Source organism: Vipera berus (genome assembly GCF_964194415.1).
Source record: "Vipera berus genome assembly, chromosome: 3".
NCBI lineage: Eukaryota > Metazoa > Chordata > Lepidosauria > Squamata > Viperidae > Vipera > Vipera berus.
Genome location: NC_138204.1, coordinates 188,403,095 through 188,425,535, shown reverse-complemented (window position 1 = coordinate 188,425,535; position 22,441 = coordinate 188,403,095). Strand labels below are relative to the sequence as shown.

The following is a 22,441-nucleotide window of genomic DNA, read 5'->3' as shown; positions in this document are numbered from 1 at the left end:
CGATTAAAACTAAAATTAAATTAAGTCCCTGAATTTAAACTAAAACCCCATTAATAAATAATTAAAACCCCTCAGTCTGGGCCAGACAGCTCAAAAAGCCAAGTTTTCAAATCCCTGCGAAATGAGCGAAGGTCGGGGGCAGTCCTAAGCTCCGTGGGAAGATGGTTCCAAAGGGCCGGTGCACCCACAGAGAACGCCCTTCCCCTGGGGATAATCCGCCGGCATTCCTTGACCGGCGGTACCCTAAGAAGGCCCTCCCTGTGGGAGCGCACGGGACGATGGGAAGTTGATGCCGGCAGCAGGTGTTCCCTTAGATAATCCGGACCCAAGCCATTGAGAGCTTTATAGGTCATTACCAGCACCTTGAATTTCACCCGGAGGGCAACCAGAAGCCAATGCAGCTCACGGAGAAGAGGTGTTAAACGGGAGTATCGGGAAACTCCCATAACAACTCACGCAGCTGCATTCTGCACCAGTTGAAGCCTCCGAGTGGTCCTCAAGGGCAGCCCCATGTAGAGAGCGTTGCAGTAGTCTAGCCAGGAGGTCACGAGCGCATGGGTGACTGTGCGTAGGGCATCTCGGTCCAGATAGGGCCACAACTGGCGCACCAGACGAAGCTGGGCAAAAGCCCCCCTGGTCACGGCTCCTATATGGTCTTCAAAATTGAGCCGTGAATCCAAGAGGACGCCCAAGGTGCGAGCCCTATCGACGGGGGGTAACACCTCACCCCCCATCATTAGTGGTGGAACAACCTGGTTTATCCGAGATGCTGGTATGTACAGCCACTCAGTCTTGGCAGGATTGAGACGAAGCCTGTTTCTCCCCATCCAAACCCGGACCGCTTCCAGGCAACAGGACATCACGTCGAGTGCATCACTGGGTTGGTTCGGGGTGGAGAGAAAAAGTTTTATTGTTTCCTACATTGTTGTAGGAAAATTTTGCAAGTTTTCTTTTGTTTCTATTAGATTGTAGTTCTCTTCATTTGTAGCTTCCCTCTTTGGGTCCTTGTCCTCTAGTTTGTATTCTGTTATCTGGTTGGTTTGTTCATTCTTTATCATCATTTCTGAGAGTTTTTTAATTGTAGGTTTAAGGTAAAGATGTGTTCATTTATATTGTCAAAGTTGTTTTTAATCTCATCATGATTTGAAACCATTGTTATTTGAATCTGTCACAGCATTGCATACATTTCCTCCTGGAAAATATTTGCCTTGTCTTGACATATTGCTCCTGCAGATCTTTGATGTTCCAGACTAGGCCTTCAGAAGGAGATATTAGGTGTGGTTTACTGCCACTTTTTGATAGGTATGTAACATCCATTTTGTCTCTCCCCTTCAGATAGTCTTTCACCAGTACCAGTCTCTGTAATTAGCCTTTATTAAACCAGCCAATCTTAAAGTCCAAGCAACCAAATCTTATATAGTTCTTATCTTTATATATGGTTTTTATAATCTAATGCATTTCCAATTATCAAAGCACCATTAAAAGCAGTATTTTATAATAGTTCTTCTATTCAGGGGTCTTACAATTATCACCAGTCAGATTTAGAGTCCAGAATGTTTAAACATCTAGGAGCTTTCCAGTAAATTCCCCCATAGAAGATTAGCCAAAAGTCAATTTTTTCTTTCTCTGCAAACAATTCTTAAGTATTTATAATCCCAGAAGGTCAGCAGTTTTTAAAACAAATATAGTTCTCATTCTGTAGTAGGTAGCCCAGTGTGTTCTTTCCTCTTCCCAGCTGTTCTCTATTTGGCGAGAAGCCACTAGGGTTCAAAGGAACAAGTTGTTCTTTATTTCTGGGCATCTTGTCAATTTCTGAGTCCATGCAGCTGTTTTTTCTATGCTCTAATCCTCCACTAGATATCAGTAGCCATTCATTTTCCAACTTTTAAAGCAAAAAGTTATTTTGTAATTTCATCAGTACTCTTCCAGTACTCTTAACAGTTTTCATGATTTTCAGATTTATCTAGACTGTAGTATTATTAAGTTCATTTCAACATACAGTAGTGGCCAAAATTGTGGAAACCTTTTGGGAAAAGTGTATTTTTGAGGTGTGATAGCTAATAACACCACTTTTTTTGGAGTAGCACCAAAAAATTATATATCAATGGAAAGATAATTTAATCAAGAATGTAATGCAACAAAGTTTGTTCAATTATCTGTACTGTATTCTATGAAAAGTTATAGCCAAATAACCAGAAAAATGAAGCACAATTTGCTTAGGTTGATATCAGGTAGTTTTCCTTCATCTGATTGTAGCCAATGAGCATGAATGTTTAGAGACTCCAATCAGGTGTCATCTTGTTTTGGCAATGAGCCAATCAGATCACAGTAGGATTCAGTTATTGATGTCATGTATTGAAGCTAAGTTGTCACTTCCATCTATGGAAGGGGGTGTGTGGTCCCTTCCCTTCTCACTTTCAGAGGATTTTTTGCTTCTTGTGGATCTTTTCCAGAAAATCAGTTACAAAATAGAGAGAGAAGATCAATATTCTCACCCAGTTCTAAGCATACTGTTCACAGTTGTTCTAGTTAGTGCTTTTGGACTTCAACTGTTGGTAGCTTGGGCTAGTCACTGGCCTGCAGCTAGCCTTTCTCCTGTTGGGTTGGAGGGCTTCTCCTAGATCAAACAGATCGGCCACCATCTTTCCGTGATCTACAGGGGGGCCCTCCTTCATTGCTCTCCAGGATGAGTTTAGAAATCAGCCTTGGGGTGAAGAGCTCCACAATCCCTTGGCCATGCACTATGGCACAAAACTGGAAGTCATAAATGGACACTTTTGATTACTTCCAACCATGGAAAGTGGAATCATCAATGTTATAAATAAAATAAGTTACAGAGAACTGAATAACATTCTTTATTGGGTTTCTCAAGCATTCTTTATGCTCCTTGCTATTTTCTCTAATCCACAGGTGTCAAACTCCCGATGTCACGTGACGTGTCATGATGTATCACAACTTTTTTCCCATTGCTGGCAATGGGGTAGGTGCAGTTTTAGTGTGACATATCCGGCCTGCGGGCCAGCAGTTTGACACCCTGCTCTAATCCATTGTCTGCATGTGCCACTGAAAGAGTAGCAAGAATTTTGATCTACTGAAATGGATTCCGGGTGTAACCCCCATGCTTAAGACTAAAGATTCTGTATGCTAACATTATTATTGTTGTTGTTGTTGTTGTTGTTGTTGTTGATGATGATGATGATGATGATGATGATGATGATGGAAGGGACCTTAGAGGTCATCTAGTCCAACCTCCTGCTCAGGCAGGAAATCCTATACCATTTCAGGCAAATGGCTGGCCAGTCTCTTCTTTAAAACTTCCAGTGTTGGAGCATTCACAGCTTCTGGAGGCAGGTTGTTCCACTAATTAATTGTTCTGTCAGGAAATTTCTCCTTAGTTCTAGGTTGCTTCTCTCCTTGATTAGTTTCCATCCATTGCTTCTTGTCTTGTCTTCAGGTGCTTTGGAGAATAGCTTGACTCTCTTTTCTTTGTGACTCTCTCTTCTTTGTGACAAACCCTGAGATATTGGAATACTGCTATCATGTCACCCCTAGTCCTTCTCTTCATTAAACTAGACATGCCCAATTCCAGCAACCATTCCTTATATGTTTTAGCCTTCAGTCCAATAATGTTTATGTTGAGAAGCAACACTTTTATACCTCTTATATATTCTAGTATTTAAAAAGAGATAGAAAGCAATAGATGGAAACCAAGAAAATGCTTTAAATAATAGCCTCAAAGTATTTGTTTTTTTAAATTGATGGCAATCTTTTTACTACTGCTATATATTATATTTGACTTGTAACATTGATGTGATGGCTAATAAATCTGATTTTTTAAAAATAATATTCCATTTAAAAACCAGGTGTGTGAAGATTTCTATCGGATTTTAGCTTTCAGGTTACAACTGGCTACAGCTGGAAATTTATGACTGGAGCAGCACATTTTTATCCACTCTGAGTTTCTTTGCACCTGCAAGCAACTTCCAATGAAAAAGCAGGGGGGAAACAAAGAGTTTGATGATATTCATCATACTTTTTTTGCTTTAATACCCAATATCAGAAAAAACAGTAAGGAAGTCAGGAGACACCAATTTCTTTTCAGTAACTTCTTATCTTAATTGGTCACAGTAATCCAAAGTTCCTCAACCGACTGCTTTTTAACTCACATAATTCCCATGCATCTGCAGAGCATCAGGCTGGAGAAAGCCTCTTTAATCCTAGCCTTTAGTACTAGGATTTAAGAGTGAAATGGACTGAAATAAACCGGGTTTTGAAGCTGAGCATCTTGAGGAAAAAAGGGGGATACATCAGCATGAAAAGAAGCGCCTCACTCTCCCTCCCTCCCTCCCCTCTGGTTTCAGCATAGCTCCAACTGCTTGTGCTGATGTTGCTGTGTGGCAGAACACAGGAATTTATAGCCTAGCTTTGGATGGTATAAGCATAACCATGAGATTGTGGGAGAGTTGCACTTGCAGTTTGAAGCTCACTAGACTGACAGGTGTTGCTGTTTTTTTAATCAAGAAATCCTAAAGGCTTTTTTCCCCTCTTTTATCTATAGAGCGGGAAGCTGTACCAGCTAAAGCCAAAAGGAAAAACCTCAGCTGTATGTTTCAAGCTATAACCATTGTAGAAGGTAGAGAAAAACCCATGGGGAAGATAGGTAGAATTCAATGGGAATCAATCAGCAGGTCAGGAAAAGTTCAGTGACTTGTTATGGGAGCTCAGAAGCACTGCAGTGAACAAAGCCTAAGAGGAGTTCCTATGGCTGTAAGCAGGCAACAGTGAGGTTACTAAAACTGACAATTTGTGGTCTCTTTGGGATAGGAGTTCAGTAAGAGAAGCCTATCAAATAGGCCACAGTATCAGGAGACTCAGCCAAGATGTACAGAAGTACAGAGTGATTACCAGCTGGTAACAGGCTGAGAATGGTTGGGGTGTCTTCTGAAAAAACAGAACAACAGAGTTGGAAGGAGGTCTTCTAGTCCAGAGTTCCCCAACCTTTCAGAGTTGGTGGCCCAGAGTGGGGGAAGGAAGGAAAGAAGGCATGGTTTTTTGGGGGGTGAATGTGTGTGCATGTGCACATGCACGAATACCTGTTGCTCACACAAGTGGGCCCGTGAGCATGAGTGAGGTCACAAACATTTATGATGCTTATGTGAGTGAGACCACAAATGCCCATGATGCTTGCATGAGTGGGGCCGCAAACACCTGTGATGCTCATGCCAACGCTCGCATGAGTGGGGCTGTGCACACACATGCACATGTGCCCACCAGTCAGCCACTCACACAGCCCAGGGGCCAATAGGCTATGGCCCAGTAGTGGGCCATGGCCCACAGTTTGGGAACCCCTGTTCTAGTCCAACCCCCTGCTCAAGCAGGAGACCCTGTATCAAATTGCTATCCAATCTCTTCTGTATTATTTCAGACAAATAGCTGTCCAACTTCCAGTGGTGGAGCACCACAACTTCTGAAGGCAACCCATTCCACTGATTAATTGTTCTTACTGTCAGGAAATTTGTCGCAGACAGTCACCTCCTTGCCATCTTCTCCCATGAATGGACCGATTATTCCCTTGACTTTTTTCTTGGTTTTACATGTTGAAAGAAACTTTTTTTATAATTATTATTGACATTTGTTGCAAGCCTTAGTTCATTTTGAGCCTTAGCTTTCCTGATTTCATCTTTGCAGATTCAGAATATATGTTGGTATTCTGCCTTAGTTATGTCCCTCCTTCTCTTTTATCTGAATCCTATTAGATTTCAATGGTGGTTTTTTTTGCTTAGGATTAATAAATGCCTTTTAAAAAAACAATTCAGATCTTCACGATCATACTAAACATAAAGATCCACAATCATCCTTCAGTTCAACTATAAATCTTTTTGAATGTTTCTATTCCAGTTCAGTGGATTATGATAATTAGGTCTGTTGGTCATTTAAAGAGATGTTCATCAATTCATTATGTAGACTTGTCATTAAATTGATTAAAACTACTTAGATTTGCATATTGGACATGCCAAATTCATTGGAAGCCTCGGGTATCAATATGTTAACAGTGTCAAGTGCTGTTGGCCTTGTTTCCTATCTATAGTGTCATAGGGGCTTTCTGACTAGTCCAGTGTTTCTCAATTTTGGCAACTTTAAGATGCGTGGATTTCAACTCCCAGAATTCCCAGGCAGCATAAGGAGTTGATAGGTTTAAAAGAGCCTCATCTGAATTCAACCAATGCACTCTTTTGACATGCTATCTCTGTTATTTTGCCAAGAGCTGAATGGAAACAGTTGACCTGGTATAGGCAGTTTCTTTGAACTTCATCTATGTTCTTAGATCTAACACTGTAACAATAGCACTGCGTATTCCAAAAAAAGGAAATCAAAAATATAAAGTAGATAACATAAGATAACAAAACAACATAATCAGTTATGGGATTCAGCCAGTTTGCACCACTTCGGCAGAACCGGTAGCTAATTTTTTGTTGCCCAGGCCCAGAATGGACTTCCGGAAGTGGCATCCACACACAGAACTGATTGCTCACATATTTGAATCCTACCACTTAATATAAATATAAATATAAATATAAATATAAATAATATAAATATAAATATAAATATAAATATAAATATAAATATAAATATAAATATAAATATAAATATAAATATAAATATAAATATAAATATAAATATAAATATAAATATAAATATAAATATGATATGACATGATATATGATATAATATAATATAATATAATATAATAATATGATATGATATGATATGATATGATATGATATGATATGATATGATATGATATAATATAATATAATAATATAATATAATATAATATAATATAATATAATATAATATAATATAATATAATATAATATAATATAATATAATATAATATAATATAATATAATATAATATAATAATATAATATAATATAATATAATATAATATAATATAATATAATATAATATAATATAATATAATATAAGTCATCACTCTGCTGATTACCGGGGTTAGTCCTGGGCATTACTGATTATCAGGGTTGATTCAAACTCAAACACATAGAAATAAAAGGAAGAATACTTATCTCAGCTATAATGGAGCCAAGTACATTGACAAAATTATTGTTGCTGTCTAACATAAAAAGAGACAAAGGGAGAGAAGTGTGTTTCATTGTTTGATGTGAAATACCCTGTAGCAACATGGACACAAGCCAGTACTCAGTATTGGGCTGCAATTCCATAAAGCAACCCCCTCCCACTAGGATTCAAGTATATTCCTTTCATTTAATTGTCTTTCTAAATATCTTTTAACCCACCTTTTGCATCTAACTTTTGAAAATTAATGAGAAACTAGGAAAATCAACAGACTCTTTTTATTTCCTCCTTATGCTCAGCTTGTTTGTTTATTTGTTTGTTTATTATATCCCACCTTTATTGATTATTGTTCAAGGTGGCTGAACACATATAATACTCTTTCCTCCTCCTATTTTCCCCACAACAGCAACCCTTGTGAGATGAGTTGGGCTAAGACAGGATGACTGGGGGGGAATAGAATTCACAATCTCCCTGTTTCTAGTCTGATGCCTTAATCATTAGACCAAACTGGTTCTCAATATGCTGATGAGTGATCATTTGCATGTTATTGTGTGTGTATGTCTGCATGCTTCTATAAATTAACTAGTCTGAGACTCTGGGCCAACAGATGCCATTAAAATCCAGACCGCATTCAAATATAATATGGGGAAAACAACGTGTTCAGTCAACTCATCATCATGCATGAGCTGAATATAGCTCATGTATACCTGCTGCATGGCAGTTTGCATTATCTGCAATTATAATAATCAGATTGAAGGAAAGCATGTGAAAATAAAATCAGCAATGGCACTGTATCATCCATTCACAATTATGAAGCAGTGCTGCACAACCATAAACTCCACAACAATCATTTTATAGAAATGCTTGAAATTTTCAGAGAAGGGTCTCATTTCTGTGGTAATTCTACCAATCAGCATGTGGGATTTTTATTTATATATATATATATATATATATATATATATATATATATATATATATATATATATATATATAAATATTATATATATATATATATATATATATATATATATATATATATATATATATATATATATATATATATATATATATATATATATATATATATATATATATATATATATATATATATATATATATATATTGTTGTTGTTGTGTTGTTAGCTGCGAAGTCGTGTCCGACCCATCGCGACCCTATGGACAACATTCCTCCAGGCCTTTCTGTCGTCTACCATCTTCTGGAGTCCATTTAAGCTCACGCCTACTGCTTCAGTGACTCCATCCAGCCACCTCATTCTCTGTCGTCCCCTTCTTCTATTGCCCTCGATCTTTCCCAGCATTAGGCTTTTCTCCAGTGAGTCCTTCCTTCTCATTAGGTGGCCAAAGTATTTGAGTTTTAGCTTCAGGATCTGGCCTTCTAAAGAGCAGTCAGGATTGATCTCCTCTAGGACTGACCGGTTTGATCGCCTTGCAGTCCAAGGGACTCGCAGGAGTCTTCTCCAGCACCAGAGTTCAAAGGCCTCAATTCTTTTGCGCTCAGCCTTTCTTATGGTCCAACTTTCACTGCCATACATTGCAACTGGGAAGACCATAGCCTTGACTATACGCACTTTTGTTGAAAGGGTGATGTCTCTGCTTTTTAGTGTGCTGTCTAGATTTGCCATGGCTTTCCTCCCAAGGAGCAAGCGTCTTTTAATTTCTTGGCTACAGTCCCCATCTGCAGTGATCTTGGAGCCCAGGAAAATAAAATCTGTCACTACCTCCATTTCTTCCCCATCTATTTGCCAGGAATTGAGAGGGCCAGATGCCATGATCTTGGTTTTCTTAATGTTAAGTTTCAACCCAAGTTTTGCACTCTCCTTCTTCACCCGCAACAAGAGGCTCTTTAGTTCTTCTTCACTTTCTGCCATTAGAGTGGTATCATCTGCGTATCTTAGGTTGTTGATATTTCTTCCGGCAATCTTAATTCCAACTTTTGATTCATCTAGCCCTGCCTTTCTCATGATGTGCTCTGCATATAAGTTAAATAGGCAGGGCGACAGTATACAGCCTTGCCGGACTCCTTTCCCAATTTTGAACCAATCAGTGGTTCCATGTCCAGTTCTCACTGTTGCTTCTTGACCCGCATATAGGTTTCTCAAGAGACAAATAAGATGGTCTGGTACTCCCATCTCTTTAAGAACTTGCCACAGTTTGTTATGATCCACACAATCAAAGGCTTTAGCATAGTCAATGAAGCAGAAGTAGATGTTTTTCTGGAACTCCCTAGCTTTCTCCATGATCCAGCGTATGTTGGCAATTTGATCTCTAGTTCCTCTGCCTCTTCGAAATCCTGCCTGTACTTCTGGTAGTTCTCAATCCACATACTGCTGAAGTCTAGCTTGTAGGATTTTAAGCATGACTTTACTAGCATGAGAAATGAGTGCAATGGTGCGATAGTTTGAACATTCTTTGGCACTGCCTTTCTTTGGAATTGGAATGTAAACTGATCTTTTCCAATCCTGTGGCCACTGTTGAGTTTTCCAAATTTGCTGGCAAATTGAGTGTAGCACTTTTACTGCACTGTCTTTTAAGATTTTGAATAGCTCAGCTGGAATACTGTCACCTCCACTAGCTTTGTTGTTGCTCAGCTTTTCTAAGGCCCACTTCACTTCACATTCTAGGATGTCTGGCTCGAGGTCAGTGACCACCTCATTGTGATTATCAGGGACATTAAGCTCATTCTTGTATAGTTCTTCTGTGTAATTTTGCCACCTCTTCTTAATCTCTTCCCTCTGTTAGGTCCCTGCCATTTTGGTCCTTTATCATGCCCATTTTTGCATTAAACGTTCCCTTCATCTCTCCAATTTTCTTGAAAAGATCTCTGGTCCTCCCTATTCTATTGTTTTCTTCTATTTCTTTGCACTGTTCATTTAAGAAGGCATTCTTATCTCTTCTAGCTATTCTCTGGAATTCTGCATTCAATTGGGCATATCTATGTTTTTCTCCCTTGCCTTTCGCTTCCCTCCTTTCCTTAGCTATTTGCAAAGCTTCCTCAGACAGCCATTTTGCTTTCTTGCATTTCTTTTTCTTTGGGATGGTTTTGGTTGCTACCTGTTGTACAATGTCGCGAACCTCTGTCCATAGTTCTTCAGGCACTCTGTCTATCAGATCTAATTCCTTAAATCTATTTGTCACCTCTACTGTATATTCAACAGGGATATGATTTAATTCATACCTGAGTGGCCTAGTGCTTTTCCCTACTTTCTTCAGTTTAAGCTTAAACTTTGCAAGGAGAAGCTCATGATCTGAGCCACAGTCAGCTCCTGGTCTTGTTTTTACTGACTGTATAGAGCTTCTCCATCTTTGGCTGCAGAGCATATAGTCAATCTGATTTCTGTGATGACCGTCTGGTGATGTCCATGTGTAGAGCCGTCTCTTGGGTTGTTGGAAAAGAGTGTTTGCTATGACCATCGTATTCTCTTGACAAAATTCTATCAGCCTGTGCCCTGCTTCATTTTGTACTCCAAGGCCAAACTTGCCTGTTATTCCGGTTATCTTTTGGCTTCCTACTTTAGCATTCCAATCCCCCATGATGATAAGGACATCATTTTTTGGTGTTAGTTCTATAAGGTGCTGTAGGGCTTCATAGAACCGGTCAATTTCATCCTCTTCAGCACTGGTGGTTGGGGCATAGACTTGGACTACTGTGATATTGAATGGTTTGCCTTGGATTCGAACTGAGATCATTCTGTCATTTTGAGGATTGTATCCCAGTATTGCTTTTCCTACTCTTTTATTGACTATGAAGGCTACTCCATTTCTTCTGAGGGATTCTTGCCCGCAGTAGTATACCTGATGGTCATCTGAATTAAATTCACCCATTCCTGTCCATTTTAGTTCGCTGATACCTAAGATGTCGATGTTCAGTCTTGTCATCTCTTGTTTGACCACGTCCAGCTTTCCTTGATTCATGGATCTTACATTCCAGGTTCCTATGGAGAAAAAATCTTTACAGCATCGGACTTTCCTTTCACCACCAGACACATCCACAGCTGAGCGTCCTTTCGGCTTTGGCCCAGTCGCTTCATTCTTTCTGGCGCTACTAGTACTAGCCCTCTGCTCTTCCCCAGTAGCATATTGGACGCCTTCCGACCTGAGGGGCTCATCTTCCAGCGTCATATTGTTTTGCCTTTTGGTACTGTCCATAGGGTTTTATATATATATTATTATATATTATATATATATATATATATATATATATATATATATATATATATATATATATATATATATATATATATATATATATATATATATATATATATATATATATATATATATATATATATATAATATATATATATATATTATTTGAGAATTCCAGAGTCGTTGATTTGCAATTGGCTTTATTGTATAAGGCCCCAAGAACCAACAACATATGGAATTATTTAATAGTAGTTTTCTTTATTGTTCTTCACCTATAGATAACCTAAAGCAACTATTTGCATAGGTACAGATATACTCTAAGAATAGCTATGGAAGAGCCATTTTAACCCTCTTTCTGCCTTTCCAAGCTCTATTGCATCTTTGCCCTCTGGGAAGCAGCTCTCTCTCCTGGGAATCCAGACTACATCCACCACATATTGGTAGATGTGATTATTCATTGAAAGCGGTACAGTGTGGATAGACTTCTTCATTATCTTTGATGTGGAAGTGTTCTAAGGAGGAGGAGATTTCAGTATAGTCTCCAAGGTCCATTTATACTACATATGTATCTAAAGATAACATTTCTTGTTATCTTGTTCCAACTTCCAGTTCCATTTACTTATTTTTCTCCATTCTACGCATCTACAGTATACAGATATCTCACTCTGATAAATAGTCAGACATCCCCTATACCAGTGGCTAATTATATTGTACAATAAACAGTGGATATCATTGTTGATGACTTTGTGGAAATAAGTAGTTTTTTTCTGGCAGTAAAAAAGAACTGATATTTCCTTCTTTCAGGATGTCTTCTCAACATTCCTGAAGGTCTCTCTTCCAAATAGTAGGCAGAACTAGCACTGCTTAGGTTCTGAGTCCAAAGAAGACTAGGTAGGTGCTGTCACCCACATTACCATGATCGATACGTTCTGCTTTTAAGCTATTGTAGCATGTTTAAGATATTTTGGAGAAATTCACAGACACAGAGAACAATAAAAATCAAGTGGACAGTTATCTGTAGTTCTTATTTAAAATGTTCCCCTGAAACATTTATCTGGCCATTCTTTAGGATGACATATGCGATAGATTATGGTTTCATTCAATAATTATTAACAGCAATAAGGGAGACACGATGCATATTGAAATGTGCCCAAATATTAATAACATAAAAATCTAGAGTGCATGCACACAAGGGGCCCACAAAGTTTTTTAAATTTAAGGAAGTGATTATTGTAATTGCACCGCTCTTCCTTTGCTTCTGGATTTTGATGATTGGTTACAACTCTCACTTGTCCCTCAGAATAAAGAGAAATATATTGACGGTTCAATCAATTAAATATAGTACAATTCAAAGGAGTAATCATTACAGAATAATGGATTACAAATTATTAGTATTGTGGGAATAAAGTACAAAGGGCTCTTTCTGAAGTTTAAACCTCTCTTGTTTTGATTACAAAATAAATGCTTAAACTATTGCTTTGCCTAACAAATAATTTTTAGAAGGCATGTCTTTTTTTCATCCTATACATTAAAGGTATGTCATTCAATAATTGTGGTTCTCTTTGCAATCAATTTTATATGCACAAATTAAAAATAAATCAGTGGTATGTCCTGAAATGAAAAGTTTTGTTTATGTTCTTCACCCAGGGCCACATTCTAACTCTTGGCTGCCAATTCTCTCTGAAATGAGTTGCCCTGAAGTAAAATATCCAATGGAAGGTAAAGAATAGCTGAAAACATTTTGCTCAATTGTTGACATTTAATTTCAAGACAGGCAGGGGAACAGCATCCTTTAAAAATAACTGAAGGCCATGGTTACAAATCCTTGTAGGTGGAAGTCTAAGTGGCAGACTACCCTCCAAACATTTTATTTCTCTCTAATTTGTGTATCAATTTAGATGTCTCACTCCAGTAGGCTAAATACTCTATGCTATTGTCCTATGATGTTGTACAATAAACAGTGGGGATCATGGTTTGGAGGATCTACAGGATTGGCTGAAGAGACCTACAAGATTTTGTAGTTATATAGTTATACAATCATCAAGTTAAATTTGCAATCATACTTCTCCAGTGCAGAGCTGAAATGTTGGGGCATGTTTTTAATATATCATGTTTTTAAAAAATGTTTAATATTTTGCTTTGGGATTAATCCTATGGTTTCTCACAATCATAATCACTATTTTTGTAAGGCACTATGAGAACACATTAGATTAGTTACAAAGTAAAGCAACAAAACTCCCTAATCAGCAAAGAAATAAAAATATAGGTCTGGGAGAATGGCTATCTCCCATCTCAAAACTTCTATTATGGTATTCTTGTTGATAATGCTTTAATATTGAGCTTGTGCTTAGATTTTTAATTCAAATCCTTCGGTGGATCCAACTAAGATCAACATTGTGCATGAGGTTGCTGTTTTTCTATAGAATTGCATTCCTGAAATAATAATGAAATTAAGATAGTGCACCTTACGGATATATGCTATCCTGCAAAATTGTATTTCATATCTCAGATGGAAAACATGTAGCTTCAACACTTCTTGTTTACTGTTTCCTCTAAATCAGGGGTGTCAAACTACCGGCCCGTGGGCCGGACACCTCATCCAGAAGCTGCGCCCACCCCATTGTCGGCAATGGCAAAACCATCCCAATACGTTCCACGATGTCACGTGACATCGCGAATTTGACATGTCTGCTCTAAATACATTACCAGTTGTTTTCTTTCTGGTTTCCTTTTGAGGAGGGGCAAGATCAAACCAAACAACTATTGACATGATTTCCTGCCTTGGTATCACTAAACACATTTTTTAAAAAGTTAACATATCTAATGCATTTTTTTTAAAGCAAAGAAATTTGGGAAAGAGAGGAATGGAGATTTTTAGTCCTTCCTAGTGGAATAATACTGCCCTTCCATTTGGCAGTATCTAATTTTTGACAGCCAGCATTCAACGATTAAGTAAATAAAAGAATAAGAATTTCATTTCATATTAATAAATAATTTTCTAAAGGAGGAAAAGGAGGGGGCAAGAAAAAAGCTTTTATAATGAAATAATTTATAATGAAATTTGAAAATTTTGGCAAATGTCTATAAAGAAACTAATTTAAAATTCTCATCCATTTGAGTTTCACACATCCTTTACTCAGGATGAACCTGACCATTCTTACCTGCCAGCTACATCTTCGAAAGGTCTGGGAAAGTTCATGGCCAATTAATACCGCAATTCAAACATATTATGAGCAATTCCAATTTATCCTATGATCCCAGATCCAATATTTGTCTATTCTAATTCTTTCATTGCCCGGTCCTAAACTTCATGATAAGCAAGGTGGCCTTGAAAAAGTAACATTTAGCCTTGCTTATTCAATTGGTTACTTCACCACTTAACCTTAATTACTGTACTTTCTCAAATACACAGACTATATTAGATAGACTTGATTAGGTGTCCTCTATTCCAGAAGCTCCTCAGAGTGTTCAGCAAGAAAAGCAAATTAATGAAACAAATTAGTTTGAACCAACTTCCAACTGTGATCATGATAAAGAAGAGCAAAAATGGCTACAGTATAATCCTATTAAGCAATGGTACAGTGAATAGGAGTCCCATGGCAAATCGGAAGCACCCAAGGAATCATAAGGTGACTAGCTACAATATACCAAAAGAGAGAGAACATACAGTAGGCTGTTGCAAACCCAAAAATAGATTGTTATAAATTTCCTAAAAGGATTATTTTTTCTCATCCATTGACAGGTAAAGACCATGCATATCTTGCTCAATCTGTTCCAGGAACATTTGTTGCTACTTCAAGAGTCAAAACCTCAGGAGAGCATCGGATTGGGAACTCTTGCTAAGGATATGACTTTAGAAAATATCTAGTGGTAGTTAGTCAGACTGACTTCTCTTTAAATCTAAGGAGAGTTATTTCTGAAAGCCCCCTATTACAGTCCACTTAGGTTTTGATTCATGGAAAATACTTTTAAATTTTATTTAGCTAATAAAATGGATGATAAGATAATTAAACAATGAGCACAGTTCAACCCAAAATTTCCATTGCTAAGCAAGATGATTGTTAAGTTAGTTTTGCCCCATTTAATGATCTTTCTTGCCACATTTGTTAAGAAAATTACTGCAGTTATTAAATGAATCTGGCTTCCCCATTGATTTTGCTTGTCAAAAGATTGCAACGAGTGATTACATAACCCTGGGACACTGAGACCATCATAAATACATCCCAATTGCCAAACATCCAAATTTTGATCAAGTGCACTTTGGGGGTTTGGGTTGTTGTTTTTTTGCTGTTGCTGCTACTAGTGTACTTTAATTTTAATTCCATCAATTCCATCCAATCTATTACAGTTTTATTCCTGTGAATAATCACATAATTCTTCCCATCATATGCATTTTTCCCTGTCTTCCATCTTCCTATATCTGCCTGCTTTTCATTTAGGATATCCTATTTTAACATTCATGTCTTTTGTTTTGGGTTTTTATTTTAACGAAAGCTTTATACACAAGTGATCTTCCTTATTTCTCCAGTTTCATTTGCTAAAAATGTAGTTGTTTTTTGAAAAATTACATTTCATATTAAAGGACACATTTGGACTATATATCTGTATTCCCATTTCATATTATTCCCTATATCAGCATTTTCCAACCTTAAATTCTAAGATATGTGGACTTCAACTTCCAGAATTTCCCCAGTCAGTAGAGGAACAGAAATAAGCAAATATAGCAAACAAAACACTAAAGGGGGCATGGAATACACAAAAGCTCCTGTTCTTATCAACAAGAAAAATATAGAATGCCTTCCCAATTTTCTTTGTCAAATTTCTCAGTGTTGTTCCACTCTAAAGCGAGGATATTGAACCATCACTTTCAATAATATATGGTAAGCATACAACTGCACAATAATGGCTTGCATAAGTAATCATTGGATCATTTAAACCAGGGGTCTCCCACCTTTCAGGGTTGGCGGCCCAGTGGGAGAGGCAGGGGAAGGTGCCTTACAGACTCATGTGCAAATGTGAATGTGGCCACACATGCACACAAACAGGCCGGGAGCATGCAAGCAAGGCTCTCAGCGATGCCGGCGCCTGTGTGAGGTTCATGGTACCACTACTGCCAGGCTCCCAGTGATGCTACCAGCAGTGTGAGGCTCACGACAATGCCCCATGTGAGGCTCACGCCATGGCCCGTAATGATGCTGACGCCTGTGTGAGGTTTGTGCTGAGGCCCACCTGATGCCTGACTCTTGCGGCACTGCCGCTGCCTGTGCAAGATTCATGGCAATGCTGCCACCTGCGTGTGGTGTGCCAGCACCCACCTGTCACTTGTGGTGCTCCCGCTGCCTGTGCAAGGTTCGTGGCAAGTTTTTCAGAAGTAATTTGCCATTGCCTCCTTCTTAGGGCTGAGAGAAAGTGACTAGGTCAAGGTCACCCAAATGTCTTTTATACATTAAAAGATTATTAACAATACATGCCATTAATAATGAGATATTGAAAGCTCTACAATAAAAGGCCACAGGTTTTTTTGGCATCCTTGTAAAATGTCTTAGACTAGTTAGTCATAAAGCATATATTAAAAATGTGCAAAATCACGTAAGCTTTATGATCTTTTTACAGTATATAGATTAACTACTTTTAAGCATCTAACATCACAATATTCAATCCTAGTACAGAAATCATATAACATTACAATAATGGCTTGCATTAGCTGGCCTTGAATAATCCAATAGCAGTGTGTGAATACAGTTATCTTACCATTTATATAGAATGATATAGCTAGTATGCTAATATGCCAGTGGTGTAATTCAGCCAGTTTGCACCAGTTCAGCAGAACCAGTAGCTCATTTTTTGTTGCCCAGGCCGAGAATTGACTTCTGGAAGCAGCATCCACACATAGAACCAGTTGTTCACATATTTGAATCCCACCACTGTAATATACTATTTATATTAGCTAATTAACACTGACATAAGATCTCTACTGCAAAAATGCCAGGTATCATTAAAGATAAATTAACTACATATGTTATGGACAATCATTTAAAATTATGATATTAGCATAAAGCCAATTCATAAAGTTTATATAGCAAGTTTATATACTAACCCAGGATATATTTTTTACAAATAGTTGTTTCTGTATATCCACCAAAAGAAGTCACAGAAAGCTCTGAATAAATTTGATACTTACATTTTCTTGAGTATTTTTATTAACTTTTGCACACTTTCCCGTGATTTTGGAAAGCTGGGCTGCGACCTATTGGGACTTTTCATCTTATTCAAATAGAAATGTATGTTGTGAAAACCTTCAGCAGCTACTGCATTGGTGCAGAAATTACAGGAATGTACCCTACAGACCACAAGAGAGAAAGAGAATGCTACTATTAAAGCATACATATCCCTGAGCTTCCGGGGGATAAAATAAGATTCAATTTAAAAAAAAACATCTTTGGAACATCATTTCCCCAAGGTGAGATTAACCCTGACCCCATTGGCATTTAGGGGAAAAAAAATCAATAGGCTTGGGGGAATCACAAGGAAAGGAGGAGTCTGTAAGATCACTCTCCACATTTTTATTTTTATTCTGCTTTTATTTGTAATTGTGTCTGATTGTTGTTAACTCTTGATTTAATTGTTCCAACTGGCTGTTATTGTATGCTAACCAGAGTCATGTTTGTGAGATGGGCAGCAGTTTTATATAGTACATCTATTAAATAAATAAATAAATCATAAACCACAAACTCTGATATGTGTGACAAATTATGGGTTGCTAAGAAATTTCATTCATAATTTAAAACAAAGTTATAACCAGTAGTTGCCAATTTTGATAACTGAATATTATCATAGGGTTTTAAAGAAGTGTAACGTAATTTGCTAAATAAAGGAAATAGAAGAGGACATCAAATGCACTTCTAACTTCCTAGGCTTGCGTGATTAATCCCTGTTAAAAAGAGAAGACAGACTTTTGAAACAGCAGGCCTTTGGCCTGTTCTAGTCCATTAGATACAGTATTTGCCTCTACGACTTGAAACCCGATCAGCCCATTATTCTCTTAAGACTTGCTAGTGGAAGAAAGGAAAGTATTTTCTACTGGATTATTTTTGCTTTTGCAAAATTGCTCAGTAAAGGTAGAAGGAAAAATGGTAGTAATCCCTAAAATGAATATTTTTTTACAGGACTCAAGAATAGCATTTTTTTATTTATTGTATTTTATTTATTAATTTTTTATGCCACCCATCTCCCGATAAGTTGATTGGTTGGCATAATATAAGGCAAAATAATATTAAGTAAAAGTTTAGCAATGCTGTGTGAGATGAGAAGATCCTTGCTTTCAAAAAAATATGATGGTAGAAGAAAGACAAAACAAAAACTAGAATAGAAGTGAGACTGCCGTAAATCACCATAGTTTGTTTGTTTGTTTTTCTTCAGCAGGTCAATACTTGCTCCTGTCCTAAAATATCTGCCCATCTCTTTGTTTTGGATTGCTGTTATTTCAGTTAGGCAACTGTTGTTTTTAATCAAGCTCCATATAACTGGGGAAGATCAAGGAAACAAGAACTACACATTTTTAGTAAAGTAGTTTTAATTCAACTCTGAAGTAAAAACAGACTTCTGAAAAACCGTAAGAGAAATTTCCCATCTACATTTATGGTGAGATAATTATGGGGTAGTCTTTTGGAATAATTTGAAATGCTTCTTTCCAGGTTTCAGAGGTGTTATTCATATGATAAGCTGCCAGCTGATTCTCCTATCTCTGGCTTATGTCTATTCTCCTTTTCATTTCTTTTCCAGCTTCCTTATATCTTTCCTACTTCTAATCTTCCTTCACCTATCTTCCCAGTGTTTTCCTGCTACCATAACCACTTCCTACCTCCCATCTTCAATTTTATGCTTTGCAACATTTGTATGATTCATTCAACTTAGTGCATAATAATAAAAGATGGAATGTAACTTAGAAAAAGTTCCCATGAACTAGCTCAAATCTGCCAGTAAGCACCACTGTCAGTTTCCATCCTTGTGATTGCTGTCAAGAAGGGGTAAACTACCCTAGAAACCTGATCATAAGCAACAAAGTACATGCATGCCCCATTCTAGAAAAATAAGTAGAAAACTAAGAGCTTTTTTAAAACAAAAAATCTTAAAACTGGAAGCAAATAAAATTTCATGAGAATGCGATTGAAACTTGAATTACAAATTCAAACTTTGTTGGAGTTAGAAACTATTATTAAAACAATATTATTTTAGCTGACTTTTGGAAGGAAGGAAGGAAGGAAGGAAGGAAGGAAGGAAGGAAGGAAGGAAGGAAGGAAGGAAGGAAGGAAGGAAGGAAGGATCTAGCAACAATTAAATAAATAGACATCACTGTTATAAATGTATTACTGAATTTATTGATTGACTCATCCTTGTAAACATGTGCCTTGCTCCTTTATAGCATATTGCTTTACGATTAATGTACGTACTCTTATTAGTTGTTTGCATTTATTCTCAATTGACTTGTAAGCAAAATTATTCTGAAAAAGCTTTATTTCTACTTCAAAGTAGAATTTGAGAATATATTTTATTCAATGCCCTTATAAAGCAGAGACTGACTTTCTGTGTACAATATTATACACAGTTTACAATATTATATACAGTTTGTCTTTATAAACATTGGGTTAGATCAAAGTTTAAATGACACATTCTCCTGAAGGAAATTTTGTATTGTTACACAATAATCTCCTTCCAAGGGATCTCAGGTTTACTAAATAATATTGAGCAGCATATTTTTGGGCAATTATATAAGCTTCCTCTGCTTTTCTCAAGGATCTAAAAGCGTAAAAAAAAGTCTACAATTATGCTGTCAAATCTATCAAAATTATCTCTCTGGGAAATGAACACTATTAGACCTGAGCTTGTTGTGACTGTCTCCTGTCCATTTCATTTTGCTGTGTAAGATTTCTAATAATAAAAAAAATGCCTACATGAATAAAATTTCAACATAAAACAATTCTTCTTGTAGAAGAATTGACACATATGAATAACTTTTAGTCTCAGTTATTATATTGCTTCTTAACCAGTGAAAATTAAGGGATTCCCAACAGATGGTGTGAATAGAAAAGGCGTGTGAAAGACAAGGGAACAAAATGAATGGAGGAATGTTCAGACAGATACCACATATTGTTTAGCAAAATGTCTCACTTTCAGAGCATAATAATGCACTTCATTCAAATTAACTAGGAAATACCTTCTTGTAATATGTGTTAGTCTGCTTAATGCCTAACACGTCTGTATCTCACAATTATGCAATGGGAAAAATAATGGGGGGTGGGGGGTGGAGTGGCCTCCAAACAAGAAAAGGTCTCAGTAATATGCAAGCACTATTCTTCAGTTTAAGATACGTATGACACTGAAATATGAAATTAAAAATGTATAAATAAATAATGACAGCAATAGTAAATAATGCATTAAATTCTCATGAAGATTTTTGAGTAGCTTTTCCAAGGCATATACTTCTGGACATAAAACGATCTACTAGGGAAATACAGCCAGCCTAAAACAAAATGGGCATACCTAGAGTGGGATTCAGCCAGTTCGCACCAGTTCAGCAGAACCGCTAGCTAATTTTTTGTTGTCCAGGCCCAGAATGGACTTCCAGAAGTGGCATCCACACAGAGAATCAGTTATCCACATATTTGAATCCCACCACTGTGCATACTGATATTTCTAAAATTATGAGGTGGGTAAAATGAGGGCCCAGATTGTTGGGGGGCAATATGCTGACTCTGTAAACTGCTTACAGAGGGCTGTAAAGCACTATGAAGCAGTATATAAGTCTAAGTGCTGATGCTATTGCTATATCTGCCACCAGAATGTACTTTGTTCTAGCTTTGTGTTTTCACAGCTTTCCTACCATTGCTGTGAATCTTTGCTGCAGTTATAAGCAAAAAAGGAAATGTAGTTTGAACAGAAAACTAGCTTTGGACAGACACTTGTAAGATAGGATGTATCACTTTATACTTTCTAAATCGTACAAAGTTTCTAGGATAAGTTTGCTCAGCAGTGTAGGACTGTAGCATTTATTCATAAACTATAGATTGCTCCTCTCTTTGCATTGTAATTTGGGTTTTTGTTTTGTTTTGTTTTTGTGGGAGTTTTGGCAATCTTTTTCTTCTCCTGTGAAAGAAAAAAATATGGTGACATGTAATTAATTTATATGGATAGTACACCATGAATGGTCTCCAATGTTAATGGATTCCATTTTTAAAAATAGAGGAGAAAAACATGGCTATGTAAAATTTGGACTCAAAATTGGACTATGAATTGGACATGCTTTTCTCAGAGGTAGGACAAAATGCACTTTGAAACAGCAAACAGATGTTTCTGCTCAAGCAGAAAATAAATTTACCATTAGCTACTAATCTTTATATCTGACAGTTGCTTTGAGGCACATGTTGGTGACAACTGACCTAATATCATTGCCTGATTCCTTTTTATATTAAATACAGATTTAGAAAAATGAATTACCCTATTGTTCTTTTTTCAGGAATACCTGGCAATATGGGCTTTTTTTTAATGAAGATCTTGGGATAAACGTTCATAAATTTTTGATGAGCTTCTTCAGTGGAGCATAAATCCTCTCTGAAAAAGAAGTATGAAAAAAGCAATAAGACTGTGTTTCAGATATGTTCTAGGAAATATTATTGCTAATTGCAGAATTGTTTCAGTTGGACGGCCTTCCCCAGCCTGTTAATCTTAGGATGAGATGACCCACCAATTCTTGATTTTTCAGCTAGTACTGACCACTTAGAGAAATACTTTAAATTATTTGCATAGTAAACAAAAGTGGTATAGGACTGAGTTGGAAGTTCTAAATTCTGAGAAACCATTGTGAAGAATCTAGAATTTCCATGATTTCTTTATTTCCTTTTTTCATATCCTAGCTCAATTATAGGTAGGTGTCTTTAAAACTATCCCAGATTTCAATCAAGATGTATTTTTTATTTATTTGTGTACATTATTTTATAGAGTTCATTTTGAGCTAGAATGTTTTTGACAGGGTTTGTGCAGAATATCTCCTGAGCCAACAAGGAGAATGCACAGAAGAAGTGGTACTGAGAGTAGTCAGGTTTTGCACAGCAACCACACTGATACACTGAGGTGTGTAAAAAAGGAAAAAACTTTACTTTTAGGAGTAGCACAAGTCAAGA

General features: G+C 37.0%; 1 protein-coding gene across 1 annotated transcript in view; it reads right to left on the bottom strand.

Annotated features, from left to right (window-relative positions):
• CNBD1 (cyclic nucleotide binding domain containing 1) overlaps positions 1-21,952 on the bottom strand; it is a gene marked incomplete at its 3' end in the record, with an annotated part of 131,406 nt that extends 109,454 nt beyond the window's left edge. Inside the window, exons 1-2 of the mRNA XM_081323590.1 lie at positions 21,759-21,952; positions 17,446-17,604 (exon numbers count right to left, since the gene is read on the bottom strand). Coding sequence (XP_081179716.1) covers positions 17,446-17,604; positions 21,759-21,832 — 233 coding nt within the window. The 5' untranslated portion in view covers positions 21,833-21,952. The remainder of the gene's footprint in view (positions 1-17,445; positions 17,605-21,758) is intronic.
• Between the last annotated feature and the right edge of the window lie 489 nt (positions 21,953-22,441).